At 40.7% G+C, this 18,476-nt stretch overlaps 6 protein-coding genes across 11 annotated transcripts in view; 2 read left to right on the top strand and 4 right to left on the bottom strand.

The window, feature by feature from the left end:
- Nucleotides 1-279: 279 nt before the first annotated feature.
- On the bottom strand, nt 280-3,066 carry LOC104826135 (AUGMIN subunit 2). Its single transcript, XM_010558677.1, has 6 exons — nt 2,803-3,066; nt 1,843-1,968; nt 1,585-1,689; nt 1,228-1,296; nt 894-1,007; nt 280-824 (listed from the first exon to the last, which is right to left on the bottom strand). The coding sequence occupies exons 1-6, from the start codon at nt 3,049-3,051 to the stop codon at nt 558-560; spliced, it is 930 nt and encodes a 309-aa protein (XP_010556979.1). The 5' UTR covers nt 3,052-3,066; the 3' UTR covers nt 280-557.
- Nucleotides 3,067-3,209: 143 nt separating this feature from the next.
- On the bottom strand, nt 3,210-7,423 carry LOC104826138 (probable plastidic glucose transporter 1). 3 transcript variants are annotated; one of them, XM_019204165.1, is made up of 12 exons: nt 7,160-7,423; nt 6,928-7,060; nt 6,213-6,413; nt 5,979-6,078; nt 5,642-5,754; nt 5,226-5,319; nt 4,979-5,135; nt 4,618-4,752; nt 4,441-4,514; nt 4,250-4,338; nt 4,028-4,142; nt 3,210-3,688 (listed from the first exon to the last, which is right to left on the bottom strand). In XM_019204165.1, the coding sequence occupies exons 1-12, from the start codon at nt 7,317-7,319 to the stop codon at nt 3,491-3,493; spliced, it is 1,569 nt and encodes a 522-aa protein (XP_019059710.1). In that variant the 5' UTR covers nt 7,320-7,423; the 3' UTR covers nt 3,210-3,490. The 3 variants fall into 3 exon arrangements, with proteins under 3 accessions (XP_019059710.1, XP_010556984.1, XP_010556985.1); XM_010558682.1 differs by having other exon boundaries at nt 4,618-4,764; XM_010558683.1 differs by having other exon boundaries at nt 4,618-4,764; nt 6,213-6,426; nt 7,160-7,252.
- Nucleotides 7,424-7,568: 145 nt separating this feature from the next.
- LOC104826137 (plant UBX domain-containing protein 5-like) lies at nt 7,569-9,536 on the top strand. Of its 3 annotated transcripts, none has more exons than XM_010558680.1 (5): nt 7,569-7,801; nt 8,056-8,439; nt 8,543-8,702; nt 8,784-9,077; nt 9,160-9,536. In XM_010558680.1, exons 1-5 carry the CDS (start codon nt 7,581-7,583, stop codon nt 9,472-9,474), a joined length of 1,374 nt encoding a protein of 457 aa, XP_010556982.1. In that variant the 5' UTR covers nt 7,569-7,580; the 3' UTR covers nt 9,475-9,536. The 3 variants fall into 3 exon arrangements, with proteins under 3 accessions (XP_010556982.1, XP_010556983.1, XP_010556981.1); XM_010558681.1 differs by having other exon boundaries at nt 8,543-8,630; XM_010558679.1 differs by having other exon boundaries at nt 8,543-9,077.
- On the bottom strand, nt 9,531-12,031 carry LOC104826136 (ATP synthase subunit gamma, mitochondrial). Its single transcript, XM_010558678.2, has 9 exons — nt 11,826-12,031; nt 11,370-11,413; nt 11,101-11,253; nt 10,765-10,878; nt 10,540-10,667; nt 10,344-10,466; nt 10,136-10,255; nt 9,902-10,023; nt 9,531-9,789 (listed from the first exon to the last, which is right to left on the bottom strand). The coding sequence occupies exons 1-9, from the start codon at nt 11,927-11,929 to the stop codon at nt 9,714-9,716; spliced, it is 984 nt and encodes a 327-aa protein (XP_010556980.1). The 5' UTR covers nt 11,930-12,031; the 3' UTR covers nt 9,531-9,713.
- A 389-nt stretch (nt 12,032-12,420) lies between these two features.
- LOC104826139 lies at nt 12,421-13,763 on the bottom strand. Of its 2 annotated transcripts, none has more exons than XM_010558685.1 (2): nt 13,658-13,763; nt 12,421-13,048 (listed from the first exon to the last, which is right to left on the bottom strand). In XM_010558685.1, exon 2 carries the CDS (start codon nt 12,994-12,996, stop codon nt 12,574-12,576), a length of 423 nt encoding a protein of 140 aa, XP_010556987.1. In that variant the 5' UTR covers nt 12,997-13,048; nt 13,658-13,763; the 3' UTR covers nt 12,421-12,573. The 2 variants fall into 2 exon arrangements, with proteins under 2 accessions (XP_010556987.1, XP_010556986.1); XM_010558684.1 differs by having other exon boundaries at nt 12,421-13,173; nt 13,658-13,758.
- Nucleotides 13,764-14,010: 247 nt separating this feature from the next.
- LOC104826140 overlaps nt 14,011-18,476 on the top strand; it is a 5,411-nt gene continuing 945 nt past the window's right edge. Inside the window, exons 1-16 of the mRNA XM_010558687.2 lie at nt 14,011-14,408; nt 15,115-15,232; nt 15,352-15,539; nt 15,620-15,727; nt 15,849-15,913; nt 16,012-16,117; nt 16,212-16,295; nt 16,431-16,577; nt 16,680-16,808; nt 16,897-16,964; nt 17,364-17,397; nt 17,496-17,580; nt 17,765-17,832; nt 17,919-18,032; nt 18,140-18,175; nt 18,260-18,348. Of these exons, the coding sequence (XP_010556989.1) occupies nt 14,271-14,408; nt 15,115-15,232; nt 15,352-15,539; nt 15,620-15,727; nt 15,849-15,913; nt 16,012-16,117; nt 16,212-16,295; nt 16,431-16,577; nt 16,680-16,808; nt 16,897-16,964; nt 17,364-17,397; nt 17,496-17,580; nt 17,765-17,832; nt 17,919-18,032; nt 18,140-18,175; nt 18,260-18,348 (1,577 nt within the window). The 5' untranslated portion in view covers nt 14,011-14,270. The remainder of the gene's footprint in view (nt 14,409-15,114; nt 15,233-15,351; nt 15,540-15,619; nt 15,728-15,848; nt 15,914-16,011; nt 16,118-16,211; nt 16,296-16,430; nt 16,578-16,679; nt 16,809-16,896; nt 16,965-17,363; nt 17,398-17,495; nt 17,581-17,764; nt 17,833-17,918; nt 18,033-18,139; nt 18,176-18,259; nt 18,349-18,476) is intronic.

The following is an 18,476-nucleotide window of genomic DNA, read 5'->3' on the forward strand; positions in this document are numbered from 1 at the left end:
TGAAATATATGAAATTACAAATATAAGCGCGTGGGCTTTGCATGAGTAGCCCACAACCAAATCTATGACGACAGTACGAATACGATCGAGCCCTTTTTATTTGGAGCTCGTAGTTGGCCCACGCAACCCTTGACATAATAATAATAATAATAATAATAATAATAATAATAATAATAATAATAATAATAATAATAATAATAATAATAATAATAATAATAATAATAATAATAATAATAATAATAATAATAATAATAATAATAATAATAATAATAATAATAATAATAATAATAATAATGCCACCTTGATATAAAATTTCTGCTGCCGAGAAGCCCATACCCCATCAATTTCTACTTCGCTAAAACATCACATGAATACTAACACTAAACATAAACTCTTACGTTATATACACGAGATCGTGTCCGAAGAATTCCAAGTTCATTTCCCCAAACCCATTCTCAAGCCGATAGCTAAAAACAAACCACATTGATGGTAACAAGTTATAGTTAAGAGAGATGAAAGGTGACTTTACCTGCTCAAATTGGCATCCGCCCTCGTGGTTATCGGTCTTCTGCTCCGTTCTCATCGTTTGCTTGTCCCGACAGGGCTAAGTCATCGGAGCTGGAGTCTTTTCTCCAATGGGGTGGAGTCACACAGTCTGAATGGGTAGGTGTCCGGTCGTTACCAGGTGTCGTGGGTAAAGAGGAAGCCGAAGAATTACCAGCTCGGAGGTTCTGAAGGGTTGCAAATGATTCTCTCATTGCCGACATTGCCTCAAAGAATCGTGTGCATGATGCTAACGCAACTGGGATTGGACGCAGCATTTCCTGTGTTTGTTGAAAGTGAAGTAATCAAAGATCAGATCAAGAAGCATAAAAGCGTGAGTATGTTCTTACACCCCAGACGGAAGGAGGCTCCTTAAAGTTTTGACTCCACTGGAAATCCGATACTGACGCTGATAGGGCACCATAGTCACTAGCAGCCTTCATTAGCAACTCGGAAAATTGTTTCTGCAACACAAAGCAGGAAGATGGATATAATAAGGAAAGATAAACCAAAACATGCATTTGGTTACACTATGCATTTTTTTTTCAACCAAGAGGCAGCAGTCTCTTGTTTTATTTCTTCTTCCGGTTTAAGCACATTTATATGCATATCAACTTTAGAAGACCACAAGGTTTTAGTTGGTCCCTCAAACTGGAAGTGGCAGAACACTATCACATGACTTACTTGGTATTCTGCTTCAACAGGAATGCAATCTAGTGAATAAGGCTGTTGGAGACGAGCAATGATACGATCCTGTAAGATAAAACAAATGGCATTAGACACTTAAACAACCAGTTCATGCTCAGAAAAGGAAGATGACTTTTCGAACTGTCTTGAGGAACTACATTCTCGCTAAAGACAAGCTACTTAAAACGAGGAAGAGGGATAGCATGATTTTGCCAATATCAATAGAAAATATTTTACAACCAACTCATGCTGGAATCTCGATAAACACTTGTCATGTAAAAGAGAGGATAGAGCTGCACGAACATGATATGGGAGCTAGATTTCATAGATAAGTGAAAAGGAATAATAATTTACCTTGTTCTGTATGACATCCTTCAATATTTGAGTGATCCTTTCCAGAGTCTCGATTTTCTTTTGCATTTCACTCACATGTGTCAAATGTGCCACATTTTTATCATCCTAAAATTGGTTGCCACATAAATCAGTAAAAACAAAATTTGACAAAGCCATTATTTATGTAGATCATATGTAACACGTGACTCGCAAGTAAAGCAACTATAAGATCCACTTCTTGTCTCCTTAGATAGAGAAAAAAATCCCTTGAAAATATACCTTTCGCCCTTGAAGCTCGACCTGCAAGTCTGCAATTTTTCTTTGGACAGCAGACAACTCACGCAAGACCCTTATTAAATCATCGCCTTTCTCACCAGTTGAAGATGTTAAGTTTTGTAGTTCTTCCTAAAGCGAGGACAAAGAGGGTCAGATAACTCAAGTTCCTTTACGGTTAAGTGGTTTGCAAAGTCAAGTATTACGTATGCTGTGAATTGAAGCTTACAGAAAAGAAAAGAGGTAAATATGAGAAAACAATTTCCATGAACTTTAGAAGCAAAACAGATAGCAGGCCCAAAAGTAAGATAGATGCTATGACTGCGCACAGTTATCTACTCACACTTATGCAAAAGAAACTGTTCATCAAATATCAAAAGACCTCCAAGTTTCCGGACAATCCTCAGACTACACGCTAAAATCTATGAAAGGGTTCACAAACACCATCAGGCGACATTCCCTTGATGGATCTCACAATTCTTCTCAAAAGAATCAGCCAGAAACTCAAGTTTATGGATTAATACAAAAAACTCCAGATGAAAGGTATAGGGTAACGAGAACACCAGAGTCTTTAACTTAACTTGCATACACAAAATTTCCCCAAAATTCGGTATTAGTAAGCTTCGAAGCAGAAACAGCCTCACAATACCAGCCCTAAGAGTATTCAGACGCATTGAATAGAGTCTCATAGTTCCAAGATCTACTCGTCAACCATATGGTCTACAGATTACTACGTCAATGTCAGATCCCTAGCAATCTACATATTTTCCAAATTTTGCGAAGAAACCTCTTGATGCTCAGGAAGCACAACTACTACGAGTTACAGATTCTACATTCCTTGAACTATAAAATAATCCGACAAATTAGGAGATGAAAATTTCAGATAACCAAGAGATTAAAACCAACAAAATTCTTTAAAAAAAGGATCATCGCTGCAACAAAACGAATCTAAAGCAGTGGAAGCACCTGAGACGGTGGCGGAGCGACGGAGAAACCGAGATCGGAGGCGATGGAAAGAGCATCAGACATTCCGCCAATGCGCCTGATCGGCTTCTTCCCCACCCACGTTGCGTCGCTTCCCATCGACATTTTCACAAAGCTTCCAAAGCAAGAACCGATGCCCAATCGACGAAGAAGAAGACGAAACTCGATTTTGAATTTTGCGGGCCGTTGCGCTTCCTGAAAGAAACTATAAATGAACGGGCTTGAACGCATTGGGCTTTCCTTCGTCTTTCGGCGTGCCGTCATTTTCTAGAAACCCCAAATTTTAATTTTTCAAAACAAGATCGATTTAAAAAGAATAAAAACTATATATAAAATTAAATTCTAATCAAATATAATGTAAAAACTAAATGATTGTAATATTTTTAAAATTGAAAATAATCCAACCGCTACCCTTACGAGTATATCGCCTTTTTAAAATGTGATGGAAGAATCTAAGTTTGTATCTGGCAAGTGATACAACCCTCCTCCCAGTGGCATTTATTTACAACTTGTTTCATGCGACACAATGCATTTATTTAAGGAACGAAGTTGTTTGCAGAATAAACAGCCTCTAAACCGGGCATAACATACCAACTGTTGAACCGGACATACCGGGATCGGTTTTCTCTGTCTCTGGGTTTGATTCATCTCTTCCTCCCCTGCTTTTCAATCAGTCACCAACAGAGGAGATATCAGAGCTTAAGGACACTTCGATCTCTTCGAGAGAACGACCCTTTGTCTCCACCGTGAAGTAGTACGCAAATGCCGCTGCCAACAACGATACGATGCCAAATCCGGCGTAGACTGAACCGATTCCGAATTTCTCCACCATATCCAGAAAGAACAAACCGACCAGAAAGTTGCAGACCTGAGACAAATTACCAAAAAATCTAATCAAGAGAGAGCTCTGTTCAAATCCATGCACGCACCACTTCAAAAATCACTCTGGTTGCTTTGCTTTCGACATGTTAAAGGAACAAAACCTTTTATAGGAAATGTCTAAATTCTTCTCCTTTCTAAAGAAAATGTGAAGACTAACTAACCAAAGCAGGAAGAATTGGACAAGAGAAGAGATTCATATGGGTTCAGGAATTTGTACATTTGTCCAAAAATAAACAAAAACAAAACAAAACCGACTGTATTTTGAGTTCAGACATCAAATGCCTGAAAGGTGAGGAAGATTATCATAAAACAATCACGTACGTACCCAGTGAACTGAGAAGCTGAAACCCATGATTTTCCCACGTGTTCTGTTGCTGCTTAGCTCGGGTATAATAAGACCAGTCACAGGACCGGCTCCAACAGCAAATGTGAAAATATACCTGTCAAAACACAGAACCCGTCAACTGGATTATTGAAACTATAGATCGAATTGAAGAAGGGAAGGAAATTGTGATCATGGCTGGTTTGAATTACACAAGCTTCTTACATAAATGTTCCAAGTATTGACAAATTGTGGCTCAGATCTTCGTCCAAGGGGAACCCAACAGAGTAAACGATAAGAAACATCGATGCTGCCTACACAATAATGGTTTCATGGATGACTTTGAAGCCATTCCATTAAAATAAAATAATAAAACATGAAATAGTACAATTCATGCAATAGACAAACATACGCACCATTCCCACGTAGCTTCCAATGAGGAGCTTCTTTCTCCCTTCCTTGTCAATCAAATAAGATGCGCATAGAGCACCTGCAGGAATCCAGGCATTAATGAAATAGGACACCATTTTAAAAAGAAATAAGTGAGACCTGAGCCAAATCCACATCTAAGTTGCAGAAATGAGATCTCGAACCTGCAAAGTTTGTGAGTCCGACATATAGACTTGCTAGGGCACTACTTGTGATTCCAACATCTCGAAATGTTAGAGATGAGAAATAAAGAACACCATTAATGCCCGCGAATTGCTGAAGTAGAAACAAGGCACCTCCTATGAATGCAACTGCAGTTATAACAAGAGCACAGCATTCAAAGTCAAACTACCTAGTTTTGTGGATGCAATGTTGTAAAGTTCCTCAGTTTCTAAACCAGACGCCTTCAATTACTACTTAAGTGTTCAGGAAATAACCTACTCAAACAAGAATCCAGAGAACATAAGATATTTCTGTATCACGGTGAGATTTTTAAATGTAAATTAAAATCCACCTTGATACAACCTCGTGAGTGTGGCTTATCAAGGAGTTCCGACCATCCACTATCCAAGTCTGTGCCATCATTCTTGATGACAGACTGAAAATCTTCAACAGCCTTGCTGACTTCAGACTCTCCCCAAATGTCTTTTATCACTGATTTGGCATCATTCAGTCTTCCAACCTATACTAGCACCATGAGATGTGATTTTAGCAGCAAGATCAAGACAAAAGATTAAAGTCTTATGTGCTAACGGACAAGGATGACTTGTACCTTACAGAGCCAACGAGGACTTTCAACTGCAAACTGCATACCGAGTGCAAGAAGAAAACCAGGCATACTCGCCACATAGAGCATTGTCCTCCACCTGAATGGCAGTATGTATAGGTCTCTGAAAAGACATGTATGACACGTAGAGAGAAAAAGTACACGCAGTGCAGAAATTCTTCGACTTGCTCATAACATGATGCTTCCTAATTGAAATTAAAAATCATGTAAGAGACAGCTGCTCTTTGTGTTCTCCTTTCAGGTTAACTACATCTGGAGACCGTTAAGGCATAAGGGCCAATGGACGGCAAAAAAGAATAATTATTAAGTAAAAGAAACATGTGATTATCTGACAGAACTAAAAGATTTTGTGATTAGATTGTTGCCAAATGTAATTAGAGGAGCAGTTAAATGAAGCTCACCAATTTGGGTCATCTTCTGCAGGAATCCCCAATAGAAGGGAAACGATTATCCCAATGCATGTGCCAATTTGACACAATGTCCCCAGGGAACCCCTGTACTTCGTTGGAGCAACCTGTAGCACACAAATTAGTAGGTTCAACAGATGAAGTGAATAAAAAATTCACCTGAAAATTAGTAGGTTTACGCCGATCAAAAGTACAACAACCAAAACTGGCTGATTTGAGCAGTAAAACTAAAATTAAAAATACTCTTGATCTCAAAGATGAGAAGGCAACACTCAGATGTTAAAGAAAGATATGGAGATATAAATCTGAGAAGTAAATACGCTTTGATTACCTCAGAAATATAAATGGGGACAAGAACTGTGTTCACGCCTATGCCAAGACCAACAAGAAATCTTCCACATAGTATTTCATCCAAGGAATGAGCTTGTGCACTGACAGAAATTGATGAGTCAAAAGTCTCAGATCGTTATTCTATTGCAGCAAGAAAACTCAATCTATACAACTTGGAACATCGATCAAGGCAACAATATTCTATAATCAAGATTCTAAGTAGACAAACAATTACCTCAAAAGGGCACCAAGAACCAGCGGTACCGTGACAATCTGAAAAGTGTATCGGCAGCCCAGCTTGTCAGCCAGTGGACCAGAGCTTATGCTACCAATAAATGCACCCGCGATAAATATGCTCACAACAAGACCCTCAAGTATCGAGTTTCCCTCGAATCCAAGTTCCCGTGCAATAGACACGATGGGACCATTCATCACTCTGCAATAAACAACTGGTTCCAATAGGTATCAACCTGAACAACTCGTATTCATCATACTAAAAGCTAATCACTCGAGGTTGGATTGTCCAATGAAAAAAAAACTCAATCTTTTACGCTAAGCTGAAGCTCCCAAGTCCCAACTAACTAATCCACATGATTTCCATCAACCTGAACACCTCATATTTTTCTTCATGGAAAGATAAGCAATTGATGACGTTAGTCATGCCACTGATGTAAATATAATGGGCTCGGGGTATGATTAGCTTGCAAAGTGCATAAGTTATCCAAATTTTATAATATTGATCATGCAATCTCCAGATACAAATTTCACATTGCCAGTTAAACAAACATAAACATAAATCATCTATGACATCTATGAAATACCAGTTCATTAGTCTGAACAAAACGACAACTTAAGATTCTCAACCAACAGATGTGAGTGACACTGAAATCATATTACTCCGATAAGTCAGATTAAGCAACGGTGATTGATCCAGGGGAAGAAAAAAATACCCAATGTGATAACCGAAGAGAAAATTCGCCATTGACGCAACCGATACGTGAGGAAAAGCCGGTAACCAACCCAAATCAACGGACGATTCCTCTTCCTCCACGGACGAAAACGGCGATTTCTCATGATCTTCGTCTGAAAATTCAAAAACAAGAAAGCAGTGGATTTGAATCCGAAACCACAAACTGATCGAGTGACGAAATTGTGTTGTCGAATAGGCCGGAAACTAAAAACCTAGTTTCTTGATGCGCAACTCCGTCAGGCGCCTCTTCCTCGCCGCCGGAGACCGAAGAAAGGGCGACCTCCTAAGGGAGCGAGCGAATCGGGTCGGGCAAGACAAGGCGGGTCGGGTCGGAGCAACGGGTTGGTGTAGCAGTGCCGTAGCCAGCCACATCAGATCACACCGAGCAAGAGAGAGAGATCCTCCGGTTCATCAAATGTTAATTTTGAAACACTACATACATAAAGCCATGACATTTTCTCACCCTCGTGAGACGACGTCGTTTGACGGCCCAACCGGGATTTAACTAAAAACTTATGTCATCGCGCGCAAAGTAACTGTGAGATTGATGATTAATTAGTTTTTTTTTGGTGATTAGTTAGTTAACAAGAAAACTCCATTTTCCTGCAAAGATTAATCTCGAGAAGCCCGGCCATGGCGGACGGCGGGTGTCCGCCGGAAAAGGAGCATCTGATCGATTACGTGTGCTCTGAGACAGGAACGACTCGCGACACAGCAATCTTCTACCTCCAAGCTTACGCATGGGAAGCAGGGAGCGCCATCGCTGCATTGCTTGAGGACAACCCATCGCCGATTTTCCACCGACTCCCTGCAGATTTTTCTTCGGCTTTGCCTCCGTCTCCTCCGCCGCTCAGGTAGTTCTCATTCCTCGGGTTCTCTCGTGGTTTTGTGCTGAACAAGAACGAGATCGTCCCGGTGTTTCGTGATTTGTAGTTTTAGTTGCTGAATGATTTGGCTTCTTGCGATGCTTCTTCCAGTGGGTCGAGTGTTGTTTGGTTCCCGAGAAAATCCAGGAAACTGTCGTCTTTGTTGATTTGATTTCCTCCCTTTCTTTTTTTCTTGCGTTTGTGTGAATCGGATTAACAAGAAAGCTTCAATTTCTGTGAAGGACGGAAACGGCGGAGGCTGAAAATCAACCGGGAACTGTGCAGGATCCAGTCGGTTTCTTCTGTGAATGCACAGGACAGTGTCGAGAAGCAGCACTCTTCTACCTCGAAGGTTTCAAGTGGAATTTCGAAGAAGCCATCAATGGCTTCCACAGCAATATTCTTCCGCCGCTCGGCGACTCCATTTCTCAGAATCTTCCGACGGATGAAGCAATGGCCATTGATACAAACCCTAGCTCTGAGCCTCCTCCCTCTCCGCCTCCGCCGTCGAAGCGACTGCGATCTCCGTCATCCCCTCCGGAGGATAGTTCTTTTACGTTTCCTAAACTGGAGCATTATAGTTTATTGGAAGAGCAAGAACAAGTCCTTGGTGATTCATTTGCCAGGTGATAATTTTTGGGATTTTGTTGAGGTTTTATGTGGAAGAGACCAAGATTCTGTAACTCTCGTCGAAGATTGGGGTGAATGATATTTGTCATTTTTGTGCAGTGACATATCAAAGGTTGTGAGTGCCATGAGAAGCAATATCGAAGCGCTCGGTTCCATGGCAACTACTGTAAACATGTCCCATAAGAAGGTGAGTGCCATGAAAAACAATATCGAAGCGCTCGGTTCCATGGCAACTACTGTAAACATGTCCCATAAGAAGGTAAGCCCTATTCGCTCTAACCTGTTTCCAGTCAGATTCAATATCTGTCTCGGCTTAAAACGTTGCCCGGAAGAATTGCAGGACGAGGAACTGGATGAACAAACTTCAATCATGGAGGAGGTATCTTCTGCTCCCACCCCTGAATCAACCTTTGATATCGAACTTGCTGACGGAATCAAGTTTATCGCGAAATTCAATCCACGAGATAGGATCAGAGATGTTCGTGACTACGTTGATTCAATGAGGCCTGGTGAGCCAAAAGACTACAAGTTGCTGACAAAGAGCTCTCCTCGGAGAGAGCTTACCGATATGGATCAGACCATCGAAGAGGCTGGCATCAATGACTCGGGTCTAATTCAGGAGTATCATCGTGATGTATAATCTCAGTTTCTCGCTTTTCATGAGTCCAAACGTATATCTCTGATTCTAATATTCTTAAACCTTTGTCTGATCACAGAGTTCTACTCCGACCACTGGGGACCAACCCTTCTCGGCAGGAGCAGACTCACCAGTCATTGGTCTAGTAGAGGATCCGAGCAGACGGGCTGTTGCACTTGTGATTCATCTACGGGACGGGAGCGAGTTGGAGCTGTCATTTACCTACGACAAAACCATCAGAGACATCCATGAACGTGTCGATAAAATCAGACCTTATGATGGAAAAGCCTACCATTTTCTGGATTCTGAAGCGAGGGAGCTTAGAGACATGGATCAGACCATAGAGGCGGCTAAGTTGGATGAGCCCAGACTAGTGCAGATGGATGACTATTAGCTTAACTCTCTTGTACAGTGAGACAACAAAGAACATTTATTGGAAACAATACAGAATGAGATCAAAAGCAAAATGTGAAATCACCAGTTATCCATGTCCTGCTCAATTTCCAGGGACAGATTATTGACATCTCTGGGCAAAAAGATGGGTGTCTTGAGAGTTATAATGTTACTCTTCTTCTTCATCATCAGGCGAGAGATTAAAGAGGGCAAAAGAAAAAGAAAAGACAGGGATTGGGCTCAGTGTTTTTCCTCAAGTGCAGATGCTCCCGATATAATCTCGATAAGTTCTGTTGTGATAGAAGCTTGACGAGTCCTGTTTCACAGGAGAACCAGATCAGACAACGTCAGGCAAATGTCACAGAGAGAGAGAGAGAGAGAGAGAGAGAGAGAGAGAGAGAGAGAGAGAGAGGGGGAGAGAGAGAGACCGGGTGTAAGAGAGGGTGAGACGGTCAAGCATGTCTCCGGCGTTTCTGCTGGAGCTGTCCATGGCAGACATCCTGGCTCCCATCTCACTGCAAGCATTCTCTAGCACCGCATTGAACATTACCTATTTCCGTTACAGAAAAGAAAACACCTCAACAAATCTTTTGTAAACTCTTGCAAACCCCGGACTAAAATCGAAACCATATTTCGTTGCATAATAACTACATGGTACTCACACAAGAGAACTGGAACTCAGCCAGATTTTGGAGTATTTCACCCTTTGTTTCACCACCTTCGATCTCATATGAATCGAGCTCACCGAGCTTTCCTCCGGCTTCAGCCTCCTTCTCAACCATCTACATGTGCATTAAAGATTTCTACAGATGACGGTGAATGTTACACAATAAGGCATGAAAAGACTGAAGATATGGAAGTTGACACGACCTCGGGAGACAAAATGGTGGACACAGTTGGCAGAAACGACATCACCGAGTGGAACTTGTTGAAGACAATTCGTAAAGCATCAAACTCCACGTTCTTCAGGATCTCGTCGGCCAGGACAGAAACCTGAAGGAGAAAGAGCAAATATAAGAACAAAGACAAGTTTTGAAACTTTTGAATATAAACGATTACAACATACCTGGGTGTAGTTCAGCGGATTCTTCTGCACATCCGTTATGGAAAGGTCAATGTGTTGCTTTGAGTCACGTATCAACTGAGCTTTTGCTTTCTCTCCCACAACGACATATTTCACTTCTTTCTCAGGACCTGTGACCAGAAAGGGATGGCAAAAAGGCTTTAAGAGGATAATTCATGAGAAGAATCATTACAAGAGAGACATATCTGGTAATGATTCAAAACTTACCAGAAGACAGCTTGTAAAGACCCTTGCTCACTTTAACAGAAGTGGAGTTAATCCCACCACAGAGACCCTTGTCAGAAGAGAGAGTGACAACCACGCTCTTCTTCACATCAACACCTGGTTTTGCAACCCAACAACAAATTGCAATCAGGAAGGCATGTAGGAAGAACCATACAGATATAGCAAAGAGGGCAGACCTCCAAGAAAATAGCAAAAACCAAAAAGGCATCATATCATATGGTATCAATCAGAGCTATAAATATGAATGCAAGCCATGGTTGATTAGCTATGATTGCACAAGATGATATAAATCAGATAGATTTTTATGGCCCAACTTACTGGGCATGTCTCCAAGAAGTGCGGTAAATGGCTGCCAAAGTCCACGGGAATTCACAGCTCTGGATTCGACGGCTCTCAACTTTGAAGCAGCAACCATCTTCATTGCCTTTGTAATTTTCTGGATGTTCTTTACACTCTTCATGCGGTTCCTCACTGCAGGAAGAGACATATTGCAATTCAAAGAGGTTAGGATATACAAGAATTCTCCGAAACACAATACTAACAAGTAACAAGAGAAATTTCATCTCAAATCATCAAGTGAACCTTACCCGCTTGGGTAGAGGCAAAGCGGACTCCAAGAGGGGCATCATCCCTATGAACAAAAAGATAAACATCAAACAACAGAAAACTACGAAGAATGGTCCCGGCATTATATACGTTTATGCTCCTATTGAAGCAAAAACTCGTCCATTTTGCGTCAGCGAAACTAGACTCTAAAGAAATGAGCTTCACTCGGAGAAAAACGCCCAATATTTCAGAATTCCCACTTATCAACACCTCTTCCAGATCGGAAAAAACCAATTTGATGTATTCACGCCGAAACTATATGCAAACAGGAAAACATTTTCCGAAAACAATCCTAACCCTAAGGATCGTTCATCGAAATAAGCACGCAGCAATGAAAGAATCGGAAACACGCGATTCCGGACTCAAAAGAGGAACTCGGTCGTCCGGTAACGTATAGGCCAAGACGGTAAGAGTGTTTCAAGGGCGAGAGATCTCACTCGGGAGAAGAGATTGGAGCGGCGGATCGAACGGCGGCGATTGGGCGAGGAGAGATCGAAGGAAGGAGGCGCCTCCCTTCGCGACGGAAAACAGACATTGCCATTGTTGACGGGATTGGTGAGCAAAATCTAGCTCCGGCGAACTTCACGGATGGATTATCGTTCTCGGCTTATTGATTCAAAGGGGTAACTCCTATGGCGAAGGAACAAGGGCTTCTGGGCTTGAACTTCATTGGTCCCCGAAACGGCGTCGTTTCAAAGAATGGCCGACAAAAATTAGCACTTTCTTAGATTTTACCTGAGCCCATAGATTGTAGTATTGGGCCCATGGGCCGATACCAATCTAGATCCTATTAACGATGTGGTGTGGTTCGATATATATAAAATTATTATTATTAATTTATTATTATTGTTGTCGTTGCTGTAAATCTCATGAAATTATTTTAATATGGACAATTTTTTTTAGTAAAAATGAGAAAATAAAAGTATCTAGATCAAAGGGATGCGTGTTTGAGTTCGGAAATTTAGTTCTAATTGATTTTAATCGAAATCGAGTTAAATAATATTTGGTAACAAATTTAGTACAATTTTTGAAAAGCTGAATAGAAATCATTTTCAAACCGATTTGGATAAATACCGAATCGAACCCCAAACACCTACTTAGAACCTTGGACAATGTGGTACCGATGAACATTGTGCAAAACTAACATATGTTCGTTCCTACCAATACGTTACAAAACAAGGTTTATCAATCATCACCGTATGCCCTAAAACTGTACCGTTCACGGTACGGAGCGTTGAAGAAGAGATCGGCCTCGAACCATTTCGGGTAATGGACAAGATCTCCCGCCAGGAACCGCATATACTTCTTGCTTCCTTCGGGCACAACCCGAACTTCTCCTTCCTCTATATAGACCAGCTGATCCACCTGCCAGTCCCACGGCAATCTGCACTTCCCCGTCTTCCACACCGACCATTTCGAAACCTCGAGCTCTTCCAGCCGTCTCTTCGTCACTTTCCTCTCCACTCTTACGTTGTATAGCTCCTCCAATGGCTTCTCCATTTGCATACATGTCGTCATTGCCCGAGCTCTGGTACGTAACGGGTTATCTGTTCTCGTAGGCTTGGTGAAACACGAATGGAGAGACGGAATCGTTATCAGACTCGCCATGGCTGGTTTTTAAGCAAGGTCTCCTCAGCTTTATCTGTTCTTGCTTGGTCGCCTGCTCAAAATGTGAACAGATTCAGGACTGAGGTCACAAACTCGAAACCCGAATCCCGGTTTCTTTTTTCCAGCGAAGTAATATTCCGGAATCTGGAATGTGGATTATCGAGTTTCACTCAAAACCTAGTACACATACAGTGGCTTTAGAACACATTTGAGCAAAGAAACATTGATAAAAGAAAACCATATGTGTCTGAATCTCAAACAGATAAGCTCTCACTTTGTTGAAAGAAAAATCACCAAGTTAACATTTGCGGAAAAGTAAGCGCAATTTCACAAACCAGTTTGCAATCTCCAAGAGGATACTGTAAATTCATCCCGAAAATATATATCATCATACCGATGGGTTGAGTTGAGTTGATTCAAGCAAACGGTTCTTTCAATGTTAATTTCTGCGTCCTCTGAATCTATTACCACTCATACCCAAGATTTTCTTCCCAAAACCCAGGAGAAATTCAGGCAAAATCACCCAAAAAGCAATAGAGATAACCTCAGAAAATGTCTGAAATTTTCACTAGAGAGAAACAATTGTTCGTCGATTTCCAAAAACGATCAAAGACGAGACAGAGATAGAACTATGCTAACCAGAAATTCGAAAAAAATTTACCTTTCGGAAGCTGTAGCAAGGATGAAGTTGAGACCGAAGTGGGAGCTTCTCGCTCATAAACCCTAAACCCAGGCTTATCCGATGGATAACATACTGGTAGAGTTACACGCAGGTCACGTTTAAGATGTAACCACCAATCGGATACAAACTCTCTCAAAATTATAGAAACGGTTCTCATATTTAAGTATATTTACACTTTTATCCCAACGTTTCTACTATATGATAGTTTGACCACTGAAGTTCTGTTTATGAGTGTAATCAAACGACATGAACTTTTATTACCTCTCTAAATTGCTCTTTAAGATAGAAACGATACAGTACATATGTATAAATACATTTCGGAAAAGAAAAACTTGAATTTTGAGCCAAGAATCTGTGCCATTCTTCTTGAATTTTCGTGTGTCATCCAAAACCAAATACGAGAAGAGCAAAACCAGAGACAGTTCGAGTTCTGAAACGTGTCGTGTTCTCACACACTGATGACAAATCCTCCGGTTTTTACAGAACATGGTTGTTTTTGTGCGAATTGAACTAAACCCAAGAGACTAAATCACGAAAGTTAACCTTTTTAGCCTATTTTTGAGGTGTTAGCTTCTCCAAATCCTCGGAACTCATGGTGATGGTGGTTCTGCAAAGCCCGCAGTCCAATGGGTTGACGAAATGCGCGGAAAGGGTTCGGACAAACCGAGGGAGACGAAGAGCTCCGGCGACTGTCTGCGTTCAGACACAAGTAGCTCCTTCTAGAACTCAGGTGAAGATTTTGTGGGTCATGTTCGTTTTCAGGTGAAAATTTTCCGGGAAAGGCTTACAAAGGGCTCGAATTTCTACTGCAAATTCTCCTAAAGTTGATTACTTAACGAACAATTCCGAGCTTTCTCCGTTGGTCACGAAAGATAGAATTTATACGAGGGGTGAAATTTTCAAGAAACTTATCAATTCGTTTGCTTCTGGGGTTCTGTTTGCGTCCGAGGAAAATGGGTTTCCCGGAAAATGTGGAGAAAAGGAAAACTACTCGAAGCCTGCTGCTTCATGTGAACAAAAAAATGGCAAAATCGAGTTTTGCTTAGTTAGAAAAAGGGAGGATTTTTTAGCTATTTCTTCATGAAAAAAAATGTTTTCTTGGAGAACATGAGACTTAGCATCTTCTTCAGGCATTATATCTGTATCGTTCTGCATTATTCGTGTTTCCATCAAAATCTGTTATCAAAAGAACTTCTATTCCAATGACCAAAAATTAGCCCCTACTGTGGAAAAATCTATGGCGCAAAGCAGAAAGATGCCATGAATTGTAAAACTTTAACTGATGGGCTCACTATCTGAAGTGCAGTAAGGAACTTTATTGCTGTTTCCATCTACTTCTGCACTTACTGGAATTTTGAATGCCTCTGGAGCATGGAAAGAGTATGTAGAAAAGCATGCTTGTGAGTGTGAATTTGTTTGGCCACTTGGCTATGCAGAGGATAATGGAGGGTATTTCGGTTGGTGGAGAAGTGGGCGGTGCTGGTGGAGCTAACTCTTACAATGCCCTGAAGAATCTCGACCAGATTTGGTCCAACATATGTACTCAAACAACAGGTATAAGTTATATAACATAGGTTGTTTCTAGTCATTGCCATTCCACTTACCCCATACAAAGAAAGAAAGAATCCTCTCGGTTAGTGATGTTAATAACGCTTTCACTCGACATTTTGCAGCACCTTGGAAATCCCAACGAGTAGTTTCACAGGTTTCTGGTCTTTTCCAAGACTCGGGTTCGGATAACAAACTAGTTGGCACATTTGATGTAGTGATTTGTGGGGGCACTCTAGGAATCTTCTTGGCCACCGCCTTATGTGCCAAGGGTCTAAAAGTTGCTGTGGTGGAGAGAAATACGATCAAAGGGGTAATTTTGTATATGCCCAGCTGAGAAAATGTGTTTTCACTGTTTGAGAAGCGGTTGATGTTTTATTTTGGGTTGTGTAGAGAGATCAAGAATGGAATATCTCAAGAAACGAGCTTAACGAGTTGGCTGAAGTAGGAGTTTTAGCTCAAGATGAGATCGATGAAGTTATTGCTGTGAAATTCAATCCGGTAAAGCTTCTGATCTGTAAGAAATTTTCACTATTTAACTCCATGGTTGTTTACACTTACGTCTTTTTCTTAATTTTCTTTCCTCTGCAACTTTTGTCCTAAAAAGATATAACAACTGCAGAACAGATGCGGATTTGAGAATCTTGGTGAGATATGTGTTGAAGATATTCTTAACCTCGGTGTATCGTGAGTCCCTCTTTGTTCTATTTATCTCTTCCCGATATCGATAGGTCTATCAGAAACAAGTTAATAACTTGTGGAGACCATTCTTGTGATTGATTCAGCCCAGTCAAACTTGTGGAGACCGTCAAGAACCGTTTCATTTCCCTCGGTGGAATCATCTTGGAAGATTGCAGTCTCTCAAATATTCTTGTCTATGATGATTTTGCTGTGAGATTTTTCCATCCCTTTCCCACATTAACATCCTGAACATGAAGAAAATTTATCGTATCGAGATGAAATGTTTGATATTTCTACTTGCTAGGTTCTGAAACTTTCTAAAGGTGACATTCTTTCATCTCGTCTGGTCATCGATGCAATGGGAAATTTTTCTCCTATTCTGAAACAGGTCAGATTGTGAATTCACCACCTCCATCGGGAACAATATAGAGCTTCATAATTCAGCTAAAAACTCGGTGTTTCACTTTTGTTGAGCAAATCATTGATGAGATTACCGTTCTCGTTATGTATTCTACTTCAAAAGATAAGACGTGGCAAGAAGCCAGATGGAATGTGCCTTGTTGTTGGATCTTGTGCTCGTGGATTCAAGGAAAACTCTGCAAGTGATGTCATATACAGTAGTTCTTTGGTGAGGAAAGTTGCAGATTCTAATGTACAACTCTTTTGGGAGGTAAAGTTTCTTCCTTTATTTCTGCCCTGCATTTCACTCCAAGGAAACAAAAAAAAAATTGTTCTTTTTTTGTAATGGGATTCTGTTTATTTTAACTTAAAGGCGTTCCCGGCTGGCTCTGGTCCATTGGACCGTACTACTTATATGTTTACTTACACTAGTCCCCAACCAAATTCACCGGCTCTAGAAGAGTTACTAGAAGAATACTGGAAGTTGATGCCAGAATACCAGGTGAATCCTCTTCTCATCCAAACTTTCTATATCGTTTTTTTTCTTTTTCGTCTTATTTTAATAGTGTCGAGTATATTTTGGGTTGTAGGGAGTTTCTCTTGACGATTTGGAAATACTGAGAGTTGTATATGGGATATTCCCTACGTATAGGGACAGGTACGAATGTGTCCACATGAAATTTGTTATGGTTCTTCTTCGTTATCTATGGATCCTGAATCTCCCCGTAAGCATTCTACATTGGAGTTAGTCGGTTTGTGTTATAACTGTTTATCCATTCTTAACCATAGAAGATGCATCCATTACCATTTTGTTCTCAAGATTATGCAAATGTTATAAAAGGACATCCATCTTATCGGTAATGCTGAATCTTCTGAAAAAAGTTTGATGTTCTACCATTAGAAAAATAAGCTCGAGCAAGTATTAAAACCGTTGCAATAAAAATTCGGTATTTTTCCATTGTTATCGGACTGTACTCTTAACGATTATCTTACCCGGTGTCATACAATACATTGCTCTGTTCTAACATGTCTTAACCCTATTGAGCAAATCAAACAGCCCTCTCCGAGCAGCATTTGATCGTGTACTACAGGTGAGTATCGTTCACTTTCACATATACACTGCCGAGAATATACATTGTTCAAGAAACTGAATATCAAGATTCCTGTGGTTTTCTCTACTCTTTTGCAGTTCGGTGACGCTAGTGGCATTCAGTCACCTGTTTCATTCGGAGGCTTTGGAAGCTTGACCAGACACCTCGGAAGATTGTCCTCTGGTATTGCCATCTTCATCCCCGACTTTCTCACAACTCATTCCTGTATATATACTATATATATATATATGGGTCCTTCTATTGAGTTCTAATGAGAAAATGTGTGTTCTTGATCCAGCTTGTGGATTGAATAAACGTAATGCGGGTTTTTCAGATATTCCGATAATCTTTTGTCTGGATATAACAGGAATCTGTGAAGCCATAGACGGAGATTTTCTGGACTCGAACAGTTTGTCACTTCTGAATCCCTACATGGTAAAGCTTATGCTTTCGGCTCATCTTTCTCGGTCTCTGTAACGAACTCTAATTTCTCAGATGTCACTTTTCTTCTCGATGAAAAGCCAAACTTGAGCGCTTCATGGCTGTTTCAAAGAGCAATGTCTGCAAAACAACGACCCGAAGTCTCTCCCGGCTTCATCAACGAGCTTCTCCTCGTGAATTTCCAGTCCATGCAGGTAAAAACATTCTTTCCAATGGGAAAACCACACAGAAAAGGAAATTTCACAAAATTTGGGTTCCATTTTCAGCTTTTTAAGGAAATGATTCATCGTTGTCTTTGTAGAGATTGGGTGATCCGGTTCTCAGACCATTTCTTCAGGTCAATCAGAAACAACTCTTCTTCAATAGTCTTCAGTGTTGCAGAGCTGATTGTTATTGTTTGCATGATGGTTGGTCTTAATAGGATGTAATACAGTTTGGTCCTCTTGCCAAGACATTAGGCCTTGTCATGCTAACCAAACCTCGGATAATTCTACCGATATTCAGACAGGTATTGCGTTAATCTGAAACCCTTTTCTAACCCTGAAAATACAAATAAAGCATCGAAAATCTTTTTGTATATACAGTTTGTGAAATCTGGTTTCTTTACGATGAAACATCTACTTCAGGTTGGCATTCCT

Source organism: Tarenaya hassleriana, unplaced genomic scaffold, assembly GCF_000463585.1.
Source record: "Tarenaya hassleriana unplaced genomic scaffold, ASM46358v1 Cleome5, whole genome shotgun sequence".
Lineage (NCBI taxonomy): Eukaryota > Viridiplantae > Streptophyta > Magnoliopsida > Brassicales > Cleomaceae > Tarenaya > Tarenaya hassleriana.